We start from the raw sequence: 22,889 nt of genomic DNA on the forward strand, positions 1-22,889 counted from the left end.
GTGAAATGCTTACTTTCAGGCTCTAACTAATAGTGCAAAAAAGGTATTTGGTGAACAATAGGTAAGTCAGGCTGAGGTAGTATGTAGATATGGTTAAAGTGACTATGCATATATGATAAACGGAGAGTAGCAGCAGCGTAAAAGATGGGTTGGGGGGGTCACACAATGCAAATAGTCCGGGTAGCCATTTGATTACCTGTTCAGGAGTCTTATTGCTTGGGGGTAAAAACTGTTGAGGATACTTTTTTCCTAGACTTGGCACTCCGGTACTGCTTGCCATGTGGTAGTAGAGAACAGTCTATGGCTGGGGTCTTTGACAATTTTTAGGGCCTTCCTCTGACACCGCCTGGTGTAGAGGTCCTTTATGACAGGCAGCTTAGCCTGGGCCGTACGCACTACCCTCCTGTAGTGCCTTGCGGTCGGAGGCCGAGCAATTGCCGTACCAGGCAGTAACGCAACCGGTCAGGATGCTCTCGATGGTGCAGCTGTTGAACCTTTTGAGGATCTCAGGACCCATGCCAAATCTTTTTACCTTCCTGAGGGGGAATACTCTTTGTCGTGCCCTCTTCACGACTGTCTTGTTGTGTTTGGACCATTCTAGTTTGTTGATGTGGACACCAAGGAACTTGAAACTCTCAACCTGCTTCACTACAGCCCTGTCGATGAGAATGGGGGCGTGCTCGGTCCTCCTTTTCCTGTAGTCCACAATCATCTCCTTAGTCTTGGTTACGTTGAGGGATAGGTTGTTATTCTGGCACAACCCGGCCAGGTCTCTGACCTCCTTCCTTATAGGTTGTCTCGTCGTTGTCGGTGATCAGGCCTACCACTGTGTCGTCTGCAAACTTAATGATGGTGTTGGGGTCGTGCCTGGCCATGCAGTCATGGGTGAACAGGGAGTACAGGAGGGGACTGAGCACGCACCCCTGGGGAGCTCCAGTTTTGAGGATCAGCATGGCAGATGTGTTGCTATCTACCCTCACCACCTGGGGGCAGCCCGTCAGGAACTCCTGGATCCAGTTGCAGAGGGATGAGTTTAGTCCCAGGATCCTTAGCGATGAGCTTTGAGGGTACTATGGTGTTGAACGCTGAGCTGTAGTCAATGAATAGCATTCTCACATAAGTGTCCCTTTTGTCCAGGTGGGAAAGGGCAGTGTGGAGTGCAACATCATCTGTGGATCTGTTTGGGTGGTATGCAAATTGGAGTGGGTCTAGGGTTTCTGGGATAATGGTGTTGATGTGAGCCATTACCAACCTTTCAAAGCACTTCATGGCTAAGGACGTGAGTGCTACGGGTCTGTGGTCATTTAGGCAGGTTGCCTTTGGGTTCCTTTGGGTTCTATGGTGGTCAAAGGGACTATGGTGGTCTGCTTGAAACATGTTGGTATTACAGACTCAATCAGGGACATGTTGAAAATGTCAGTGAAGACACCTGCCAGTTGGTCAGCACAAGTCCTGGTCATCCGTCTGGTCCCACAGCCTTGTGTATGTTGACCTGTTTAAAGGCCTTTCTCACGTCGGCTACGGAGAGCGTGATCACAGTCGTCCGGAACAGCTGATGCTCTCATGCATGCCGCAGTATTGCTTGCCTCGAAGCGAGCATAAAGTGATTTAGCTCGTCTGTTAGGCTCGTGTCACTGGGCAGCTCGTGGCTGTGCTTCCCTCTTTTGTATGCTGTAATAGTTAGCAAGCCCTGCCACAAGACGAGTGTCAGAGCCAGTGTAGTATGATTCAATCTTAGCCCTGTATTGACGCTTTGCCTGTTTGATGGTTTGTCGCAGGGCATAGCAGGATTTCTTGTAAGCTTCCGGGTTAGGGTCCCGCACCTTGAAAGCAGTAGCTCTACCATTTAGCTCAGTGCGAATGTTGCCCGTAATCCATGGCTTCTGGTTGGGGTATGTACGTACAGTCACTGTGGGGACGACGTCCTTGATGCACTTATTGATAAAGCCAGTGACTGATGTGGTGCAGCTTTCCCACTCGCCTTCTGCGGGTCCTGACGAGGCATCCGGCTCTTTGTCCTCTGTACCTGCGTCGCTTCCTCTTGCAAATAACGGGGATGTCGGGCTTGCCGTGTGTTTGGAGAATGTCCTGTGCGTCTTGGTTGTTGTAGAAAAAATCTTTGTCTAATCCGAGGTGAGTGATCGCTGTCCTGATATCCAGAAGCTCTTTTCTGCCGTAAGATACGGTTGCAGAAGCATTATGTACAAAAATACTGCCTTAGTGGAACACGTGATAACACCTTTCATTGGGATCTATTTTCCTGTTTGGGTGTTTGCAGGATCGACATTTGTAAGTGCCATTGCATTGAGTGTAGCTATTACACTTTTAGTTTATCCGGTAGAGGTGCAAATAGACGTTGTGAAGGGATATTTTGGGGGTGGTAAATCAGTTTACCAATTGATCTGAGATTCTGCCCTGTGAGATTCCAACCAAGGGAGGGTCCGAAAACACATTACGGATACTGTCATCGGATCTTAGAATGTGCCAATGTTTGAACAATTCCCTTAACTTTTCAGAGCACACATTGAATTGGTAGTTAGAATGCTTGTTTTTGCGATACTATCCTTGAAAGATGTCTCTTTGTTTAGAATTTTCTCAATGTCAGTATTAATCTGACGGTTTTTGTACCCCCTCTCCTTGAGTTTTCTTTGCGTCTCAGCTGTATTTCTGTCGCAATCTGACAGTTCTATTGCAAATTCTTTTGATTCGACAATTGACTGTAGGGCAAACTGTTTTCCAAGGGGAAGCGTGTGACAACTATCAGCCCTCAGCAAACTGTTATGATCAGTAGGTTTCCTGTAAAGATACGTGTATAGAACATTGTCACACAAAATCAGAAGATCAAGGAAACTGATTTGACGTGTGTCAGATTGCATAGTAAATATCAAGTGCGCAGATCAAGAGTTAAGAAAAGCATGGAATGCCTGGATCTGTTTAGCATCACCCCTCCATAGAACAAAAATGTTCTAATTTCTAACATTATTATTTGGAAACGGTACGTTGATATTTTTGAAGGGATTGAAAATGGACTGTTTCCATGTAACCCACATACAAATTAGCGTAGTTAGGAGCCATATGGGGTCCCATAGCAGTACCCTTCGTCTGAATAAAGAAATCCTTTAGAAACATGAAGTGTTTGAGTGTGTGTGAGTACTATTTCAGCCAATGTTACAGTGCATTCACTGGCAGGTATTTCATTAGTCACGTGGCAGAAGAAAATGTTCCATCGCTTCAATACTGCCCTCGTGTGGAATATTTGTGTATAACGACTCAACATCAAAAAGTAACTAACAAAGTGTTATCATAGAGAGGATCAAGAGATTCAATAATAGAGATCATACTACTAGTGTCATTTACAAAGGAGGGTAGCTGTTCTGTGAGTGGTCTAATAAAAAAAATTGATAAAGGAGCCATTACTGCATCAAAGCCCGCTACAATAGGGCTCCCTGGAGGTTTTATAACATTCTTGTGTAATTTCGGCAAAGTATAGAAAGTGGCAATTTTGGGGTGTTGAATGGCCAAAAGGTTGTGTTCCTATTTTGGTGATTTGACCAGAACTTACCTATCTAGGACTGTGTAGATAGTGTTCTGAAATTGGGAAGTGGGGTTACTTCTGTGTTTCTTGTAATAGGTCAAGCAGTCGTCTATGACAATATTTTACATAAGCTGTCGTATCCATGAGTACAACCGACCCACCCTTATCAGCAGGACGAATAAGGACTGAGGTATCAGCTTGTAAATCAAGCAAAGATTGTTTTTCATCAGTGCTTGTGATTTGGCTGGAGGTACAAAGTAATGCTTACTTCTAAAAGGAGTCAGAGTATGTGCAGGTGAGCAACTTACACATTCAGTAGAAATATCCCATTTAGGGGAGCTAAAGCATTCCCTTAAATACTTGACTCAAGATATTTCAGCTTCTCATTTGGAATTCACTTTTTTTTTAAAGTCTAATCTACTTAATAGATTTAAAATTCATGCTGTAACAACAAAATGTGGAATAAGTCAATGGGTGTGAATGCTTTGATGGCACGGAGCATACAAACCATTAAACTGCTCTTTCCATGACAGACTAACCAGGTGAATACTACGATCCCTTATTGATGTCATTTGTTAAATCCACTTCAAGTCAGTGTAGATAAAGGGGAGGAGAGGTTAAATAATTATTTTAAAGTATCTAGACATGTATTGTGCATGTGTGTTGATCAGAGGGTGAATGGGCAAGACAAGACATCAGTGCGTTTGAACAGGGTATGGCAGTAGGTGCCAGGTGCACCGGTTTGCGTCAAGAACTGCAAACTTTGAATACATGTTCTATTGGTTTAATAACAAAATGTTGACCAGCTGGAAAATAATTTTATTGAAATTAATAAAACGATTGAAGAGAAACGCACAACTCTGCAAGGAGCTGTTAACGATGATAGCATATTCAATGAACTGATGAAAACTAACTAAGCTCTCAAGTTGTCTACAGAAATAAAAAAGGAGCTTAAATTTGTTTTTTTAAATCAAGAAATTCAACCAAGACAAAAAGCCAAGACCGGGGTCATAGTCTACTTCTGGAGAAACCCTGATAAAAGAGGTCCTGCTCCTCCTCTCCACGACAGATGCAGGAGGGAGGCCGCTTCTATCCACCCCGTCTGACCAACGCTCTACAACCAGCGCCTCATCCGCTTCCAGTGGCAGTTGTTTTTAACCAACGAGAGACTGGACCGACAGAAGCGTAGAGGTGGCCGCGGTCACCTGTACCGAGGAGATCCCTTACCCGACCGGGTAAGAAGAAACGACTACCAGAGACAGAGGGGACCGTTCACATGGTCCCAGAACCCATGGGACTGAGTGTCTTTAATTTATCAAGAAAGATATTGAGCCCTGCCCAAGTCTCCTTGCTTAATAAAGGGTTAACTCAGTGTAACGATTTCGATGTTAAGGTGGACATGTTTAAGATTTTTTAGAAAGATACGTTTAACCTCTCTAGGGTATGTGGCCAACATCCAGTGAGATAGCAGAGCGCCAAATACAGAAATACTCAGAAAAAATTCACAAAACAAAACATATTTTACATAGGTTTAAAGATTAACTTCTTGTGAATCAAACCAATGTGTCAGATTTAAAAAATGCTTTACGGCGAAAGCATACCTTACGATTATTTGAGAACATAGCCCAGCAGACAAATCATTACAAACAGTAACCAGCCAAGTAGAAGAGTTACACAAGTCAGAAATAGAGAAAATTAATCCCTTACCTTTGATGATTTTCATATGGTGGCACTCAGAAGATATTAATTTACTCAAATGTTCCTTTTGTTCAATAAAGTCTATATCCAAAAACCTCCGTTTTGTTCGCGTTTTCTTCAGAAATCCACAGGCTCAAAAGCAGACAAAATCCATATTGTATCCGTAAAGTTCATAGAAACATGTCAAACGATGTTTATATTCAATCCTCAGGTTGTTTTTAGCCTAAATGATCTATAATATTTCAACCGGACAATAGCGTCGTCAATATAAAAAGGTAAACAAGAAAGGCACTCTCTCGGGATTGCGTATGAAAAAGCTCTGTGACACGATAGGGTCCACTCATTCAGACTGGTCTTACTCCCTCATTTATCAGAATACAAGCCTGAAACAATTTCTAAAGACTGTTGACGTCTAGTGGAAGGCATAGGAACTGCAAGTTGAGTACTAAGTCAATGGATACTGTCATGGCATTGAATAGAAAACTACAAAACCAACAGAAAACTACTTCCTGAATGGATTTTTCTCAGGTTTTCGCCTGCCAAATCAGTTCAAATCTACCAGTTATATGCATATCATATCTTCTGGGCCCGAGTAGCATGCTGTTTAATTTGGGCATGCTTTTCATCCAAAATTCCGAATGCTGCCCCCTACCCTAGAGAAGTTAACTTCTACTTGCTACCAAACCCGGATCCGGGAGCACCCCCCACAGTAAAAAAAAGCTGACTAGCATAGCCTAGCATAGCGTCACAAGTAATACTAGCATCTAAATATCATTAAATCACAAGTCCAAGACACCAGATGAAAGATACGATCTGTGAATCCAGCCATTTCTGATTTTTAAAATGTTTTACAGGGAAGACACTATGTAAATCTATTAGCTAACCACGTTAGCAAAAGACACCACTTTTTTTACTCCACCAGTTTTTTACTCCATCAGTAGCTATCACTAATTCGACTAAATAAAGATATATATTGCCACTAACCAAGAAACAACTTCATAAGATGACAGTCTGATAACATATTTATGGTATAGCATATGTTTTTTTTTTTTAAATGTGCATTTTTCAGGTATAAATCACAGTTCTACATTGCAGCTGCAATCTGAAATAGCGTTGGAAGCAGCCGGAATAATTACAGAGACCGACGTCAATTACCAAAATACTCATCCTAAAACATTTTGAAAAATACACAGCATACAGCAAATGAAAGACCAACATCTTGTGAATCCAGCCAATATTTCAGATTTTTCCAGTGTTTTACAGCGAAAACACAATATAGCATTATATTAGCTTACCACCATAGCCAGAAACACAAGCAATTTACCAGCAGCACAGGTTAGCGATCGTAACAATACAGCAAAAGATATATAATTTTTTACTAACCTTGATATACTTCATCAGATGACCAGTCCTGTAACATCATATTACACAATGCATATAGGGTTTTGTTTCGAAAATGTGCAATATTTAGCAGTACAAATCGTTGTTATTCAATGTGATCAGTGGCAACAGGTCATGCATTCTGGCCGGCGCCATCTTGGAAAGGCAGCTAAGTTTACGAATATTATTCGATTAGATTGACAAAAAAAAGACAGGTTGGACAGCTAATGAAAGATGCATTAGTTATTAATGCAACCGCTGAGTTAGATTTTTAAAATTAACGTTACTAGACATACAGTGTGCGTTACAGCCAGACTAGTGCCGCAATAATGGCCGACAAATGCGTTTACATTTTTCCACATAAATACGGAATAAAATCATAAATAGCTCTTACTTTTGGACGAGCTCCCATCAGAATCTTGGGCAAGGTGTCCTTTGTCCAAAAGAATCGTTGCTTTGTTGTAAAACGTCCTCTTCAACTTCGGAATTAGCAGCTAACAATTAGCTACGTGGCACACACATGTCCAAATCCTCCAAACGCAATACTACGAAAATTCCGAAAATAGCAATATACTCGCATAAACTGATATAAATCAGTTTTAAAATAACTTCGTTATGATGTTTCTAACACCTATATCGAATTAAATCACAGACGGATATATCTTAGGCCGATAACGAGAGCTTTTGAGCATGCCATTCTGATGTCCTCTCTTGCGTCTTGACGAGCGTCCAAAATAACGGACCTTTCACTCCATGGCCTTTTATAAAGTCTGAGAAATACGTAGAGACTCCATTCCACTTCTCATTGGTTACTGACATCCAGGGAAGGCGGGTGACAGTTCATTTCGACCCATAGGACACATACAGAGCTTTAAACTGATCCGATGATCAGAGCCTAGTTTTCAGACCTTCGCAGTTCCTGTCATGATTTTTGCTGCAGAAAGAGTTCTGGTTCACCCACAGACATAATTCAAACGGTTTTAGAAACTAGAGATTGTTTTCTATCCAATAGTAATAATAATATGCATATTGTACGAGCAAGAATTGAGTACGAGGCAGTTTAATTTGGGAACGCAAAATGTCGAAGTTGAAACAGCACCCCCTGTATTCTCAAGAGGTTAACTTCTTAGGGCTGCAATCTCGTTAACGGGATCGATATGACAACATCCAGTGTAAGTGCAGGGCGCCAAATTCAAAACAACAGAAATCTCATAATTAAAATTCCTCAAACATACATGTATCTTATACCGTTTTAAAGGTAATCTTGTTGTTAACTGCTGCAGGGGCAGTATTGAGTAGCGTGGATGAAAGGTGCCCAGAGTAAACGGCCTGCTCCTCAGTCCCAGTTACTAATATATGCATATTATTATTAGTATTGGATAGAAAACACTCAAGTTTCTTCTTCTGTCCCCTCTACCTCTGCCCCTTCTGCTCCAACCAGTGCTGTTCACCTGCCCAGATTCATCTCTGCAGGCATGAATGTACCTCAGGGCAAAAAGGGCACAGTGGGGAGGTGTCGACGTGTGCTTTGTCACAGGAAATGCCCCATCACCTGCACCACTTGTTCAGTAACCCTCTGCTTTACAGCAGAAAGACTGCTATTGGGCATGGCATCAGCAGAACAATATTATGTAGAGGACTGAGGGTCTTCACAATATTTAATATTATACATTGAATGTGTGTAAATAGTTACCCTTGTTATTACATTTCTTTTCGAATTTTGTATTTTTATTTTATTTATTTTTTGGGGGGGGGTTGTTAGAATAGCATTTTAGTATTTTGTATATAGTCATTTACTTCAAAATGTATCACTCTACCAATTTGGTCATTTGGGCAACTTGTGTGGGACACCTGGGTGACTACATGCTCAATGTCATGTAGCTCACTCGTTCCTGAAGATATCTTCTTGAAACTTTTTTCAAATACTGTTGCCCTCTTTATGTTCCTCATCAAAATTATCCCTAGCATCATATCTGAATGTTTGCCTGTTCTTGTTCAGTTGAAAGATGATGCAACAACAATAAAAACAGGAAACATATGTTTATTTTCTTCTACCAGATCTATGGTGTTATATTCTCCTACATTCAATTCACATTTCCACAAATTTCAGAGTGTTTCCTTTCAAATGATACCAAGAATATGCCTATCCTTGCTTCTGGGCCTGAGCTACAGACAGTTAGATTTAGGTATGTCTTCAGGTGGAAATTGAGAGAAGGGGGGGGGGGGGTATCCCAAAGAAGTTAACCTCTACTTCATCACCCTCCCGGATCCGGGATCCTCCTCATCAAAAAAGCTGACTAGCATAGCCTAGCGGGACAAAGGGATATCGCATATAATATAATTTTCATGAAATCACAAGTCCAATACGAGCAAATGAAAGATAAAACATTTTGTGAATCCAGCCATCATTTCCGATTTTTTAAAATGTTTACAGCGAAACACTACTATGTATTTCTATTAGCTAACCAACAATAGCCAAAACACACAACTGCAATATTTTCACCATGTTTCCACCGCATTAGGTAGCTTTTCACAAAACCGACAAAATAGAGATAAAATAGTCACTAACCAAGAAACAACTTCATCAGATGATAGTCTTATAACTGTTATACAATACATTTATGTTTTGGTTCGAAAATGTGCATATTTGAGGTATAAATCATAGTTTTACATTGCAGCCACCACAAATAGCACCAAAGCAGCCAGAATAATTAGAGAGCAACGTGAAATACATAAATACTCATCATAAAACATTTATGAAAAATACATGGTGTAGAGCAAATGAAAGATAAACATCTTGTGAATCCAGCCAATATTCCCATAAAAATAAAAATAAATGTTTTACAGCGAAAACACAATATAGAATTATATTAGCTTACCGCAATAGCCAAACACACAAAACGCTTTATTCACCGCAAAGGTAGCTTTCGCAAAAACCATCAATAGATATAAAATTAGTCACTAACCTTTGGACAACTTCATCAGATGACAGTCTTATGTTATACACTGCTCAAAAAAATAAAGGGAACACTTAAACAACCAATGTAACTCCAAGTCAATCACACTTCTGTGAAATCAAACTGTCCACTTAGGAAGCAACACTGATTGACAATAAATTTCACATGCTGTTGTGCAAATGGAATAGACAAAAGGTGGAAATTATAGGCAATTAGCCAGACACCCCCAATAAAGGAGTGATTCTGCAGGTGCTGACCACAGACCACTTCTCAGTTCCTATGCTTCCTGGCTGATGTTTTGGTCACTTTTGAATGCTGGCGGTGCTCTCACTCTAGTGGTAGCACGAGGCGGAGTCTACACACCACACAAGTGGCTCAGGTAGTGCAGCTCATCCAGGATGGCACATCAATGCGCGCTGTGGCAAGAAGGTTTGCTGTGTCTGTCAGCGTAGTGTCCAGAGCATGGAGGCGCTACCAGGAGACAGGCCAGTACATCAGGAGACGTGGAGGAGGCCGTAGGAGGGCAACAACCCAGCAGCAGGACCGCTACCTCCGCCTTTGTGCAAGGAGGTGCACTGCCAGAGCCCTGCAAAATGACCTACAGCAGGCCACAAATGTGCTGTGTCAGCATATGGTCTCAGATCAAGCTAGACACCCATTCCACCTTCCACTGCCTGTTGACATTAGTGGAAGGCGTATGAGTGCATACATATCGATAAATAAAAGCCAGTTGAATAGGCAGGCCCTGAAACAGAGCCTCGTTTTTAGATTTTTCACTTCCTATGTGGAAGTTTGCTGCCAAATTAGTTGTTTTACTCACAGATATAATTCAAACAGTTTTAGAAACTTGAGTGTTTTCTATCCAATAGTAATAATAATATGCATATTGTATGATCTAGAACAGAGTACGAGGCCGTTTCATTTGGGCACGATTTTTTCCAAAGTGAAAACAGCACCCCCGTATTGACAATAAGTAAACCACAAGGCTACCTGCCGCCCCAGTTTTACCCCAGTGGATAGTTTGTTCTGTCTTATCTTATCCAGTTGTGCAAAATTCTGGTAACTTTCCCAAATTTTCCAGGTTTTCCACTTTTCTGGTAGTTGTGGAAAATTACTGGAGTCTTGCATTCATAATCCTATTTTATCTCATTCTCTCCAGTGATACTCGAGGACATGCGGCTGGTGGGACACTGCCACCGTCGCCTGCGCATCTGCTGGGACTGTGGCAAGATCTTCTACCGGAAACGGAAGCTGAGGTGGCACCGCCGTTTAATCCACACCGGAGAGAAACCGTACTGCTGCTCCCTGTGTCACCGGGCGTTCTCGCTCCGGAAGAACCTGAAGCACCACCAGAGGGCCCACACAGGGGAGAAACCGTACCACTGTAAAGACTGCGGGAAGCAGTTCCATTGCAACGGGAAACTGACGACCCACATGAGGTTTCACACAGGGGAGAAACCCTTCGGCTGCACCCTCTGTAGGAAAAAATACAGGGTGCTAAAGAACTTAGAGACACACATGGCCACCGCACACCCGCACGCCAACCCACACCCTGGCTGATGTCTTAACCGTTAGAACAAGTCCAAAATGGTACCCTATTCCCTTTTGTAGTACACTACTTTTGTCTTATATTGCTCCCTCTGGGAACAGGGTGCGGAAGAACTTGACACATGACATCGAGGTGAAAGACCACACCAAGACAGTGAAAGACTGAATAGTAGAAGATTCTGGATAGAATACTTGAGTGGGATGCAGTGTAGGCGGCCTTCGTGTTATCTAGAGATCTACAACTACTGTTGAAGTTGGAAGTTTACATACACCTTAACCAAATACATTTCAACTCAGTTTTTCACAATTCCTGAGATTTAATCCTAGTAAAAAATTCCCTGTCTTAGGTCAGTTAGGATCACCACTTTTATTTTAAGAATGTGAAATGTCAGAATAATAGTAGAGTGAAATATTTCAGCTTTTATTTATTTTATCACAATCCCAGTGGGTCAGAAGTTTAAATACACTCAATTAGTATTTGGTAGCATTGCCTTTAAATTGTTCAACTTGGGTCAACGTTTCGGGTAGCCTTCCACTAGCTTCCCACAATAAGTTGGGTGAATTTTGGCCCATTCCTCCTGACAGAGCTGGTGTAACTGAGTCAGGTTTTTAGGACTCCTTGCTCGCACACAATTTTTCAGTTCTGGCCACACATTTTCTATAGGATTGAGGTCAGGGCTTTGTGATGGCCACTCCAATACCTTGACGTTGTTATCTTAAGCCATTTTGCCTCAAATTTGGAAGTATGCTTGGGGTCACTGTCCATTTGGAAGACCCATTTGCAACCAAGCTTTAACTTCCTGACTGTCTTGCTGTTGCTTCAATATATCCACATAATGTTCCTGCCTCATGATGCCATCTATTTTGTGAAGTGCACCAGTCCCTGCTGCTGCAACGCACCCCCTCAACATGATGCTGTCACCCCCTGTGCTTCACGGTTGGAATGGTGTTCTTCGGTTTACAAGCCTCCCTTTTTCCTCCAAAGATAACAATGGTCATTATGTTCAAACTGTCCTATTTTTGTTTAATCAGACCAGAGGACATTTCTCCAAAGTGTACGATCAGTTGCAAACCGTAGTCTGGCTTTTTTTATGGTGGTTTTGGAGCAGTGACTTTTTCCTTGCTGAACGGCCTTTCAGGTTATGTCAATATAGGACTTGTTTTACTGTGGATATAGATGCTTTTGCACCGGTTTCCTCCAGCATCTTCACAAGGTCCTTTGCTGTTGTTCTGGGATTGATTTGCACTTTTTTCAAAGTACGTTCATCTCCTTCCTGAGCGGTATGATGGCTGCGTGGTCCCATGGTGTTTATACTTGCGTACTATTGTTTGTACAGATGAACGTGGTACTGTCAGGCGTTTGAAAATTGCTCCCAAGAATGAACCAGACATGTGGAGGTCTAAAAAAAATAATTCCTGAGGTCTTGGCTGATTTTCTTTTGATTTTCCCATGGTGTCAAGCAAAGAGGCACTGAGTCTGAAGGTAGGCCTTGAAATGCATCCACAGGTGCACCTTCAATTGACTCATGATGTCAATTAGCCTATCAGAAGCTTCTAAAGCCATAACATCATTTTCTGGAATTTTCCAAGCTTTTTAAAGGCACAGTCAACTTAGTGTATGTAAACTTCTGACCCACTGGAATTGTGATACAGTGAATTATACGTTTGTAAACAATTGTTGGGAAAATTACTTGTCATGCACAAAGTAGATGTCCTAACTAACTTGCCAAACGCTAGTTTGTTAACAAGAAATTTGTGGAGTGGTTGAAAAACAAGTTTTAATGACTCCAACCTCTTAGGTTGGATGTAAACTTCCGACTTCAACTGTATGTCTAAAGCTATGACCATGTGTAWAATCCTTCAATACGTTGTAGATCCATCCTTCAAAACATGTTAGATCCATTTAGATGTTTCATATTGTACACAGGAAAACCACTTGCTGACAGACTTTGAAAACGAAGTGTGTGTGTGWGAGAMAAAGGTTAYAGCTAGATGCTGTTGACACAGTGAATGATGAGCCAGCTTGTTTAGAAAAGGACTTTCCTGCCTGGCTGTTGCATACTCTGAGCCTTATGCCGATTGGGAGATCGGAAATCTCAGACATCAGTGCGTTCAAGACAACTGGGAACTTGTGATCAAAACACATTTTCCCTGTCAGTTTTTTAACGGTCATCCAACTCTGAATTCCAAGTCGGGAACCCGGGTCTTCTTTCTAGAACCGACCTTAAGATCACTGACGTCATGATTTGACCTTGTTCCCAGTTGTCTTGAACGCACCATTAGAAACTAGTGTTTTGCATGCCTCTTCCTAAGATGGCTGACATAACTATGGTCCTTACTACAATGGATAACACACCACGGTGTACTCATACACTGATAATATTATAGAACACCATGTGAGATTCTCAATTCCATATTCCTTGCGTCCTCTCTCTGCCTCCTTCTCAAAATCCATTGGATCCATTGGTCCCTCCACTCTGACCTTCTCCTACAATTGGTTTTGTTACGGCGTACTCGAGGAGTATGACATTTACATTCCCCTTAAGTACTTTTCCTGACCAGGAAAAGATTCTGGGCCCTAGTTGTCCAGAGGGCTATACTACACTGCAGGCCTTAGGAGTTAACCTGCTAACTTGCCTAAATATTCTGAAATAACAAAAAAAAAATGTAAAGATAAGCTTGAAATGTATGGTAGGGTATGGTCTACTTAACTCGACAACCAAAAATGCATATCTAAGTTTAGCTTTCTTTATGAATGATAAAATAGTTATTTCTGGTTTTATCAAAGTTAGCTGGCATTGATCCTACTTTGTATTATACTCRTCTGGTCAAACCACATGTTCAGGAAGCATTCCTGTCCCTAGGCAGATCATATGGTACTATACTGTAGTCTAGTTACTAGCTAGCATACTAAATGTCTCCTTTTGAGACAAATYCACTATAACACCATCTGCGCATGCCAATGTTTTCTGTTGAAATGATTYAAGCTAAATACATGTGTTCATGTGTACTCTTTGGTGGAAGAAGTTCTTGGAGTAATATTTAAATGTTCTGTCAGTCAGTGTCCAAACATCCTCCTGTTTTTACTTTCATTTGATCATAATTATTCTGTTATCATTTGCTATTATTTTGTTTTCCCCACAGATTCATGCGTGGTACAGTGCCTTGCAAAAGTATTCAGACCCCTTCAATTTCATCACATTGTGTTACAAAGTGGACTAAAAATAGATTCGTATTTTTTTTGGGGGGGGGGTTCAACAATCTACACAATCTGTCAGTGTAATTTTTTTTTAAAATAATAAATAATTGATAAAATATTAGCAATAAAATGTGACACTCCAAGTGGTCTGAATACTTTTGCAATGCACTGTATATGGACTTGTGTAATTGTGTTGTTTTGTTGCGCCATGGCCATCAGATATTGGAGTAAAGTATGCAAAATAACTGGTTTATTTAATAGAAGTACTTTACTTTTATTGGTAATATTATTAGTATCTTACTTCATGYCTATGAGTGTCACMTCAGCTTTTCATATCAAACCGTACATTGTTCTTTTACACATTAAATCAAATGGTGGGTCTATGCTGTGATTGATTACACATCCAATACAACTTTATTGTTCAAGGTGCAGTGAACATTTGTCCTCTGATTGCTCAACTCCCTCAGATAGGACACATCTCATACACACACACACAGTTGGAGTGCAGTGTTTCTACGTAGAGAGGATGTAGTGGGGTTAGGGCCTTGCTCAAGGGCCCAGCAGTGGGGAATTGTTGTCAGGATCTGAAAGCCGCAGCCCTSCAGATACCTAGGCTACCTACTGGCCCTTTTCTTTTTTTTCAATGCAGTGCTTTACATGTGCTATAGTTATCACATAATACAGTATAAACACATTCATGTCAACATTTCATAGACATTACAATAACACGTTGTTCACAACTTCCTCATACTTTATTTATTTTGTCTTGACTCATTGGTCTCACAATACCAAAATGCTGCCACATGCTTGTTACAGGTATAATAAGTAAACAAAGTATAATCAGGAAAGATCTCTACACCATTTTGTTGATGCTGAAATATATACAGTGGGTTAGACTCTCTACTGTTTGGATGTCTAACATGGAAGACTGACTTTGAGYTTTTCTCAGAAGTTAATGTTTCACTTGGCCTCATACTTGATGTTGAAGGCCACTGGTCCCCCGATGTTGAAGCCAAGGAAGAAAGAAACAGGTCCAGGATTCCGAATGCTGGACATTTGATCTGGGAAAATCTTGATTCTGTTGTCTGCAACGTTCAGGAATATTTCATACTGTTCGACCACCCCACTGATCCTAAGTAGACATTTCTTGATTGCTTCAAGTTCCCATATCTCTCCACTGCTCCACAGTTTACCCAGTTTTCTGTTCTTCTGCTTTGGGGAAAGGTTATTCATGATCAGAATATCCACTCTTGATTTGTGGACCAGTCTGCTTAAACCCTGACCCTTTCCGAGTAGGAAKAATGGAACAAGGTACCTGAAGCGGAAGTACTTACTGAGGTCCCACTCAAAGGACCCTCTCAGGAGATCAACTGTTTGTTCATAGGGAAAGTCGTGGGTGGCCCCACCCTCAGGCCAAAACAACATTAGAGCCAAGAGATGAAATTCAGTGGGTTGGTCAATCTGTTGTTCCCTGACATATCTCTTTAGCATGTCTCGTAAGGTTTGTAGAAGGATGGTTCTCGTTTCACGTCTTACTCCCTTTTGGCTCAGGATGATGTTGACAAGAATGTAGTTTTGAGTAGCTTGGGCATCTGACCTTTTTTCACCATTGATTGTTCTGTAGTGCTGTTCCATCCACTGCAGGTTAGGATCAATTTTCTTTCGATCAAGACATGAGAGCAGTCCAGGAAAGCTGATTGGCATCATTCCAGTGTATTTCTGGTAGCAACRGATAACATCATCATGGAAGTACCCTGGTTCCTCTTTTCCTATTTTGGGCTTTGAGTAAGTCAGGTACTTTTCAAAGAACTCATACCTTTTCTTCACTCCGTCTTTGAGTTGTGCAATGAAACACAAATACTTATTGAGTTTTCCTCCGGGAAACTCATCAACTACGTAGGGAGTTTTGTTTTTCCCTGTGAGAATGTCTTTCCACCTATTATCACGCATTGTGAGTGCATCAAAAAGATAGTTAGCCACTTGTAGATAGCCAAAGCTTCCCCTGTCATTGAAATTAGTTGATTCTAGTTCCAGTTCATTTTCTGCAGCCTTCTCCTCTTCTTTGAAAGCGATTAGAGCCTTTCCTGCTATTTCCAAAATCTCACATGTAGATGGACACGGTGTGTGTCCTATTTTCTTCCTTAAATTGCCCTTGTGAACTTGCCCAAGAGTATCTGCGATGAAGGAATTGTTGGGAGCCCTCTCTTTAGCCTTTAAAGCACAATCTTCAGCTTTTTTGTAGTCTTTAATTTCAGTGTAGTAGAGGCGTGCTAGAGCTTGAGGGAAAAAAGGATTTGTTCCAAATTTATCCACTGCTTCTTTCAGAATGTGTTCACACATGTCTAATCCTTCATACTCCTTTATATCTTGAATCAGTTTGGAAAAGGGATCCTGTGTTTCCTCTTCTGCGTTCTGCTGTTCGTCCACTAGTGCTTCTGTGATTTCCCTCTTAGTTAGCATGTCTTTGATGACGGGCACCAAATGTTGCGGCACCTCTGCCTTAAAAAAGTACTTCAAGAAGTTTCTTGTTGTGCCACCCCTGGTCACACGGAACTTAGCCAGTAACTTAACACACTGATCAGCAATCATTGGATGCTTCATCCGGACACGTTTATCGTCTTTCTCTTGTCCGGAGAACGTGACTATGAGGTCATTGAAAGGGTGCAATCCACTCCCAAAGTCTTGAGACCTTGCATCAGGGAATTCTGCACATTCAGACTCTAGAAGGTAGGATCCAGGGACGTAGAAATTTAGCAATGCTAAAAATGGAAGGAGCAGGTTTTGGGGCTTCAACAAATGTTTATTAACACAAGCCTTAACACTATCCTGGATGTATGTTTTACTGAAATGTCCACACATTATGTTGAAACCATGGAACTTGGTATGCTGGTTTGCATAGCGCTTACGGATCGCATCTAGCTTATTGATGAATTTGTCTTTCTCTTCTTCAGAGAGCTGTCTTCTAAGGATCACTGAAGTTCTGGTTGTTAGATCGTCTTGTTCCGCGATAAAAGACTTACGCACACAGTTTAACATGATGAGTACAGGAACTTTTGACGTAATCTTTCTCTCTGCAATTTCTCTCATCAGGCAATCCGCCATGTTCTCATCCTCAAGCAGGAGGAGCACAGTGTTTTGTGAATCTCCTGCCTTGAAAAGGGTTATTACTTGGCCGGCGATAGCGGTGCTGTTTGCCCCCGTTGACTCTTTTAAGACTGCACACCTATGCTTTTTCCTCAGGTCCCAGAGCACCTGCATGGCTAGGGTGGATCCCCCACTGCTTGGCTGGTGCAAAAGCTTGACAATGGCAGTGCTGCGAGGACTTTTTCGCTTACTTTGAATCAGCCTTTTTAAGGAATGGTATCCATCCCTCTTTATGAAGGTTGAATCCACAGCTGCTTCTTGTTCAGCCAGGTAGAAGTTCAGCCATTGAGGTGGCGCTCCCTTGTAAAAGTTGACCTCTGCCATGGCTGCATCTGTTTGGTTGATTGTGTCCCCCTCAAACTCATTCTCCCACAAGACATCCAAAAGTGACAGGGAGTCACATTGGTATGGAATTTTACCACCATAGGCATTAGGCAGGGTTGGTGTTCTACTGGTGGCCATGASYATGTTTTTATCCCAGCTTAAAATGTAGATGCCTGTTTTTCTTCTATGCCAGTTTTGTGTAGTTTGTAGATTCGGGAGTTGTAATAAAAGTGAATGTGGATAGATCCTGTAGAGAAGAGAAGGATTGCATTTTTMTATTACTCTATCCAGCTATTCAAGTGTCCATTAGTAATTACTTKATATTGCATTCATCTATGCTGAAATGTCTGATTGACATCATATACATTTATAATGAAAATTAAGAGTTTGTTAGAAATGTATTTGATGTTTCATTAAAACTGTTGAGCTTTCATTCAAGATATTCAACATGGTCTTAYCTAGCTTMGCTTCAGTTTTCAATGCAAATGGTAGGAAAGAATAGGAACATAGCCCAACAGGTTAATAGTACAGATCTGTATGTACTATCTGAACTGATTTAGATACATAAACATGACCAGTATAAAGAACTACTGTTTATATTCCATTTGTCCTTCATCTGCACAGTATAACTGATACAGTTGCTGACACACTGAGTACTACTACTAATTAACCCTTTACACTCAAACAAGATCAAAATGGCAGGTTTGGTTACTGATAAGCACTAAATTGGAAGGCAGGGGCTGAACTGTAACATACTATACAAGTTCTTGGTCTCCGCTTTACAATTATTAATGGGATATACTTGACAGAAGTTTTATGCAGGAGCYCCTCAGCAACAAGAAGATGCCCCTATTCTTRCAGCCATGTGGGTTACTTTTGCAGATTTGGTGTCTGTGTGAGAGGAATTGTGTAAATCAATAGGATGCAATGTGTTCTGAAAGATGAATTGAGGGGTTATGCCGTACCCCTTGTTCAAGATCCTGTTTATATAAAGCGATCTATAACGATGCGTAACTCAGAGGCCTTTACATTTACATGTCAGTCATTTAGCAGACGCTCTTATCCTGAGCGACTTACAGTAGTGATTGCATAAATGTTCATACTGGTCCCCCGTGGGAAACGCTTTAGGCTAGAAACAAGCTGTAAATGAGAAAGCTGGGATTTTAATGCATATAATTTTTACATGAAATTGATGAGGCAATCCTTCCATGCACTTACCAKTATGTATATTTTGGTTTGTCTCCATGACATTCAGAAGCTGAGTTCTGACCTTAATTCAAGAATACTTTTTATTAAAACTTTGATTGGGAAGTAATCTAATCAGTGACTCGCTATCAATTGAGCTAATCACTTTCTGAGAAATATGTTTTAACTAAATTGATACTTGATGATACATGCAGGAACCAACCCTACGAACCAGTAAATGTAAACWGCACAAAGTCAAAAGTGTAAAGTTTGGATTCAGGTGATCTGTTGTGTTCTCACCTTTGTTCTGATAATTTCCCCATAATCCCCAAAGTGTTCCCTTTCAATTGTTACCATGGTTATGCATACAGGATGTCCTGTGGTGGACAACTTGTTAGAGCTGTTGGTGAGTCATTGATGATAATCTGAACATTGTATTGCTATTACATTAAGATATAACAGGGGAACATAAATACATTCAATCAAATTCAAGAGTTTATTTAAAACTTTAAACACTTTCTCATGGTTGCTGTCTTGATGGATTTGTAAAGGATCGTGAGACACTACTTTTATTTCCATCCAGTAATCGCTGTGTTTGTCGTTACATCATATATTAAGAATTTWACAATTAAAGGGACAACCTGGAGTTTGAACAACAAAGCGTTCACCTTCCCGCTGTTTTGGTAAACTGCTGAGGGATGGGACTGGAGAAATGTAGCTAGACATGAGTCTACAACTGAGCACATAGATAAGCGGTCCGACATGTTATTGCGCAAGACACAACGCTATATTCCTTTCCATTATTCAGGATATTTAGAATGACAACAAAAAGTTCTTTGTAGCAGGTTTGTAGATACTGTTAACTTTTTGGCTTGTTTGTGTTTTTTCTATTTGTTTTTGTTTTCTTGTATTTTCTTTTTCACATATAATTAAACTTTTTAACAAGAAGTTTTAATATGACTTTGGAGAGGCATGGCCGGACCCATGTTTTAGGGCCCAGGCAAGGAACATTTTAAAGGCCTGCCTCTGCCATTGGGGAGAAAATGTTGCCGTTTTCAAGCTAATTCCTGCCATTCTACACATTTGTCATTGGGCAGAGAAATTTTTTAAATATTTTATATGCTTGCTATCTGGCCCGAACCCAGGCAGTACCTCCTGGTCCTGGACCCACTTTGAGAACCCATGATCTAAGGACTGGATTTTTGTGGGGGGTTATGTGAAATGTTTAGGAAGCTTTCTTAAATGTTTATATATAATATCCCCAGGGACTACAGTTGAAAACTAGCCAGCTGAAAAAATCTTGAACATTTACAGAAAAGTTCATTGATTTGCATTGATGTGCATTGTCCATCTCAAATAAATAAATACATTGATTCTGTTAGAAATTTGCCCTGTCCAATAGGCCAATAACCCTTCTCTAGTGATTATTTCATTCTTTATTCTTGTGTGTTATACTTAATAGTCTTTGATTTTTCTCCTTTCGTACAAGATTAAAATCAATCATGCTTTTTTAAAAATTTTTCCTTGGGGGGCATTTGTTGTTGATAATTGGCTCAATTCAATCCGTCATGCTGAAGTTCTGCGTTACAGCATGATTTGAATTTAAAGGCAATGTTCCCGTGTTCGTGGAGACTACATTCACAGTAAATGCTGCATGTGTCCGCTCAACCACAAATTACCTTTACATTTCAAGTGCGCTATAGCACTGAAGTTCGGCAAAACAAATGTATACCAATACAAAATGGAAAATATAGGCATTGTCGTTACCTTTGTCTGTTTGAAGACGGTTCTATGTTTTCCCAGCCGAATCTGGAACGCATGATATCACAGTTACATTATCTGTAAAACTTCAGAGAATCAATGACTTTTATCTGAAATAAGGTTAATCTAAAGGTACAACCTTTGTATTGCATGAATTTTCTGGTTAATAATTGTAGGTTGTTATTTTATTACCTGTCTTGGTACGTGTAATGCAATGGCTGACCCTGGATGATGTGTCCTTTTTATAGTCAAATTTCAGTTGAGCCACCCACATTCAAACCGGTTCAGGTTGATGTTTTCTTCCCTATGTAGTTAGTCTCTGTGCCAGGTTCCCAAGGTAAACTGGATGACCTGGACAGATTAGATGCAAGTGATGATTAACATGTCATTGTTAACTTAAGTTACATTTCATGGTGTCTTGTTCCTTTTTCCTGTAAACTGTGCAGCAGTATCACAGTAAATATAGACTGTGCAGCAGTATCACAGTAAATGCATTAAGGTATACATGTATTTCTAACGAAAATATGAAAGTTCCTGACTGTATAGCTTACTGGACTCCTCCACAGCCATATCAAGGGTACAAAATATGGTTCCCTGATCAATTTGTTATAATACTGTATTTTCTATGTTTTTCATAGACTTGGAAGATTATCCCCCATTGTGACATATTCAAATGAACAAACCAATTATTCTGTTGTATAAAATACACATACAGAATTTAGACCTGAGGGGTTTACAACAAAGCAGGATCAGTGGGTTAGCCATCTACTATGACTAAATATGTTTTACATATTATTTTGTGGCAGATGTACATGTTCCAGGAAATAGTGTGACAGAAAGAACACTGCAGTACGTGCCAAGTTCGCATTCCCAACCCACCTCTCTTCATCTTCACATCACTTCTACAATAGTGGAAACTTATAAATCATAGTCATTATGATGTAATAGGAATGTTAAGAGCACATTTTAACATTATGGACAAGAATTGTAGTACTCATCATTGTATTCTCTACCAGAACGTTTGTTGGCCTTCTTTGATGTCATATAGGTTGATACATTGCTATGTTTTCATTTATAAAGTATTTTTAACAAAAAGTCCCACTGTTGGCTACTAACCTCCTTGCTAAACTTTAGACATAGGAGTTACCACAGGGATGTCTAACTCTGGAAATTCCTTTGGTCTCTCATGAGTTAGCTTGGTAAATCAGCTATTCGTTTTCTTGAACCATATTTGTGGAACAATCTTCGAAATGTTCTTACATTTGATGTTTTGGTGCCTCTGGGAAATTCAGAAAGCTGATTGAGGACCTTATTACTGATGAATCTGTTTGTTTTTTATGACCCCGTTTTTCTTTCTGCTTACATTTTGTATTTACATTTCGATGTGTGTATTTCCGCGGCCTCCCAGAAGAACGTTAAGCTCGCCAACATCGCAGACGACTTCCGCTGCAGGGGACAGGTATGTGCTGTCTGGGGGCTGTATTCATGAAGTGTCTCAGTGGAGGAGTATTGATTTAGGATAAGTTTAGCCTTTTACATGGACAGGAGGGCCCTGATCCTAGATCAGCACTCCTACTCTGAGATGCTTGATACACACGGCCCCTGGTCACATTAGCTGTGGAGCGGTAGCTAAAAGCACCAAAGAAAAGTTTATATGAATTTTAAGGCCTATCACTCTGATGACCTTAGTTTAAGGAGTATTCATCTCTACAATAGCCTGCTCTACTGATTCATAGCCTATAGGCCCCACCCAACAAACACGCTACCTCTCTTCATTTCTCTATGATGTCAGGCAGTATCGTCAAGCAAACAACAACCACGACGGCAGCGACAACAGCAAGACCCCGTGTCTTGTGGTGTGACTACTGCTCTCCAGGGGACACTAAGCGGGCGGGGAAAAGGGAACTGGGGCTGGAGTGGGTGGTAGAGTAGCGTCAAGACGTGGTCCTGAATGCGAGGTGTCCATTGTCAGGTATAGATCTGGGAGGCATCATAATTTCAGCAATCATTAATTTCCAATTCACCCATGGTAAAGCACATATGGAGCAGAAATGTCCAATAATTCTTATTTCCGTTATCTACAGCATCTTTTTGCAACAGCACCAGTATTACTCAACAACTTCAAGTGTTGGAATTGTGCATAAAACTGTCTTTTTTC

The 22,889-nt window shown here is 40.8% G+C and overlaps 2 protein-coding genes across 4 annotated transcripts in view; one reads left to right on the forward strand and one right to left on the reverse strand.

Moving 5' to 3' along the window:
• LOC112077371 (uncharacterized) overlaps positions 1–14,698 on the forward strand; it is a 20,437-nt gene extending 5,739 nt beyond the window's left edge. The window contains exon 5 of one of the 2 annotated variants that reach the window (XM_024143888.2): positions 4,511–5,911. In XM_024143888.2, the coding sequence (XP_023999656.1) occupies positions 4,511–4,641 (131 nt within the window). In that variant the 3' untranslated portion in view covers positions 4,642–5,911. Of the gene's footprint in view, positions 1–4,510; positions 5,912–10,729 lie in introns of those variants that run through there. The other variant, XM_024143887.2, reaches the window with a different exon arrangement.
• LOC112077373 (sterile alpha motif domain-containing protein 9) overlaps positions 14,176–22,889 on the reverse strand; it is an 11,477-nt gene continuing 2,763 nt past the window's right edge. The window contains exons 2-4 of one of the 2 annotated variants that reach the window (XM_024143892.2): positions 20,924–21,082; positions 20,738–20,779; positions 14,176–18,032 (exon numbers count right to left, since the gene is read on the reverse strand). In XM_024143892.2, the coding sequence (XP_023999660.1) occupies positions 15,278–17,923 (2,646 nt within the window). In that variant the 5' untranslated portion in view covers positions 17,924–18,032; positions 20,738–20,779; positions 20,924–21,082 and the 3' untranslated portion in view covers positions 14,176–15,277. Of the gene's footprint in view, positions 18,033–20,737; positions 20,894–20,923; positions 21,083–22,889 lie in introns of those variants that run through there. The other variant, XM_024143891.2, reaches the window with a different exon arrangement.

Source organism: Salvelinus sp. IW2-2015, unplaced genomic scaffold, assembly GCF_002910315.2.
Source record: "Salvelinus sp. IW2-2015 unplaced genomic scaffold, ASM291031v2 Un_scaffold4494, whole genome shotgun sequence".
NCBI lineage: Eukaryota > Metazoa > Chordata > Actinopteri > Salmoniformes > Salmonidae > Salvelinus > Salvelinus sp. IW2-2015.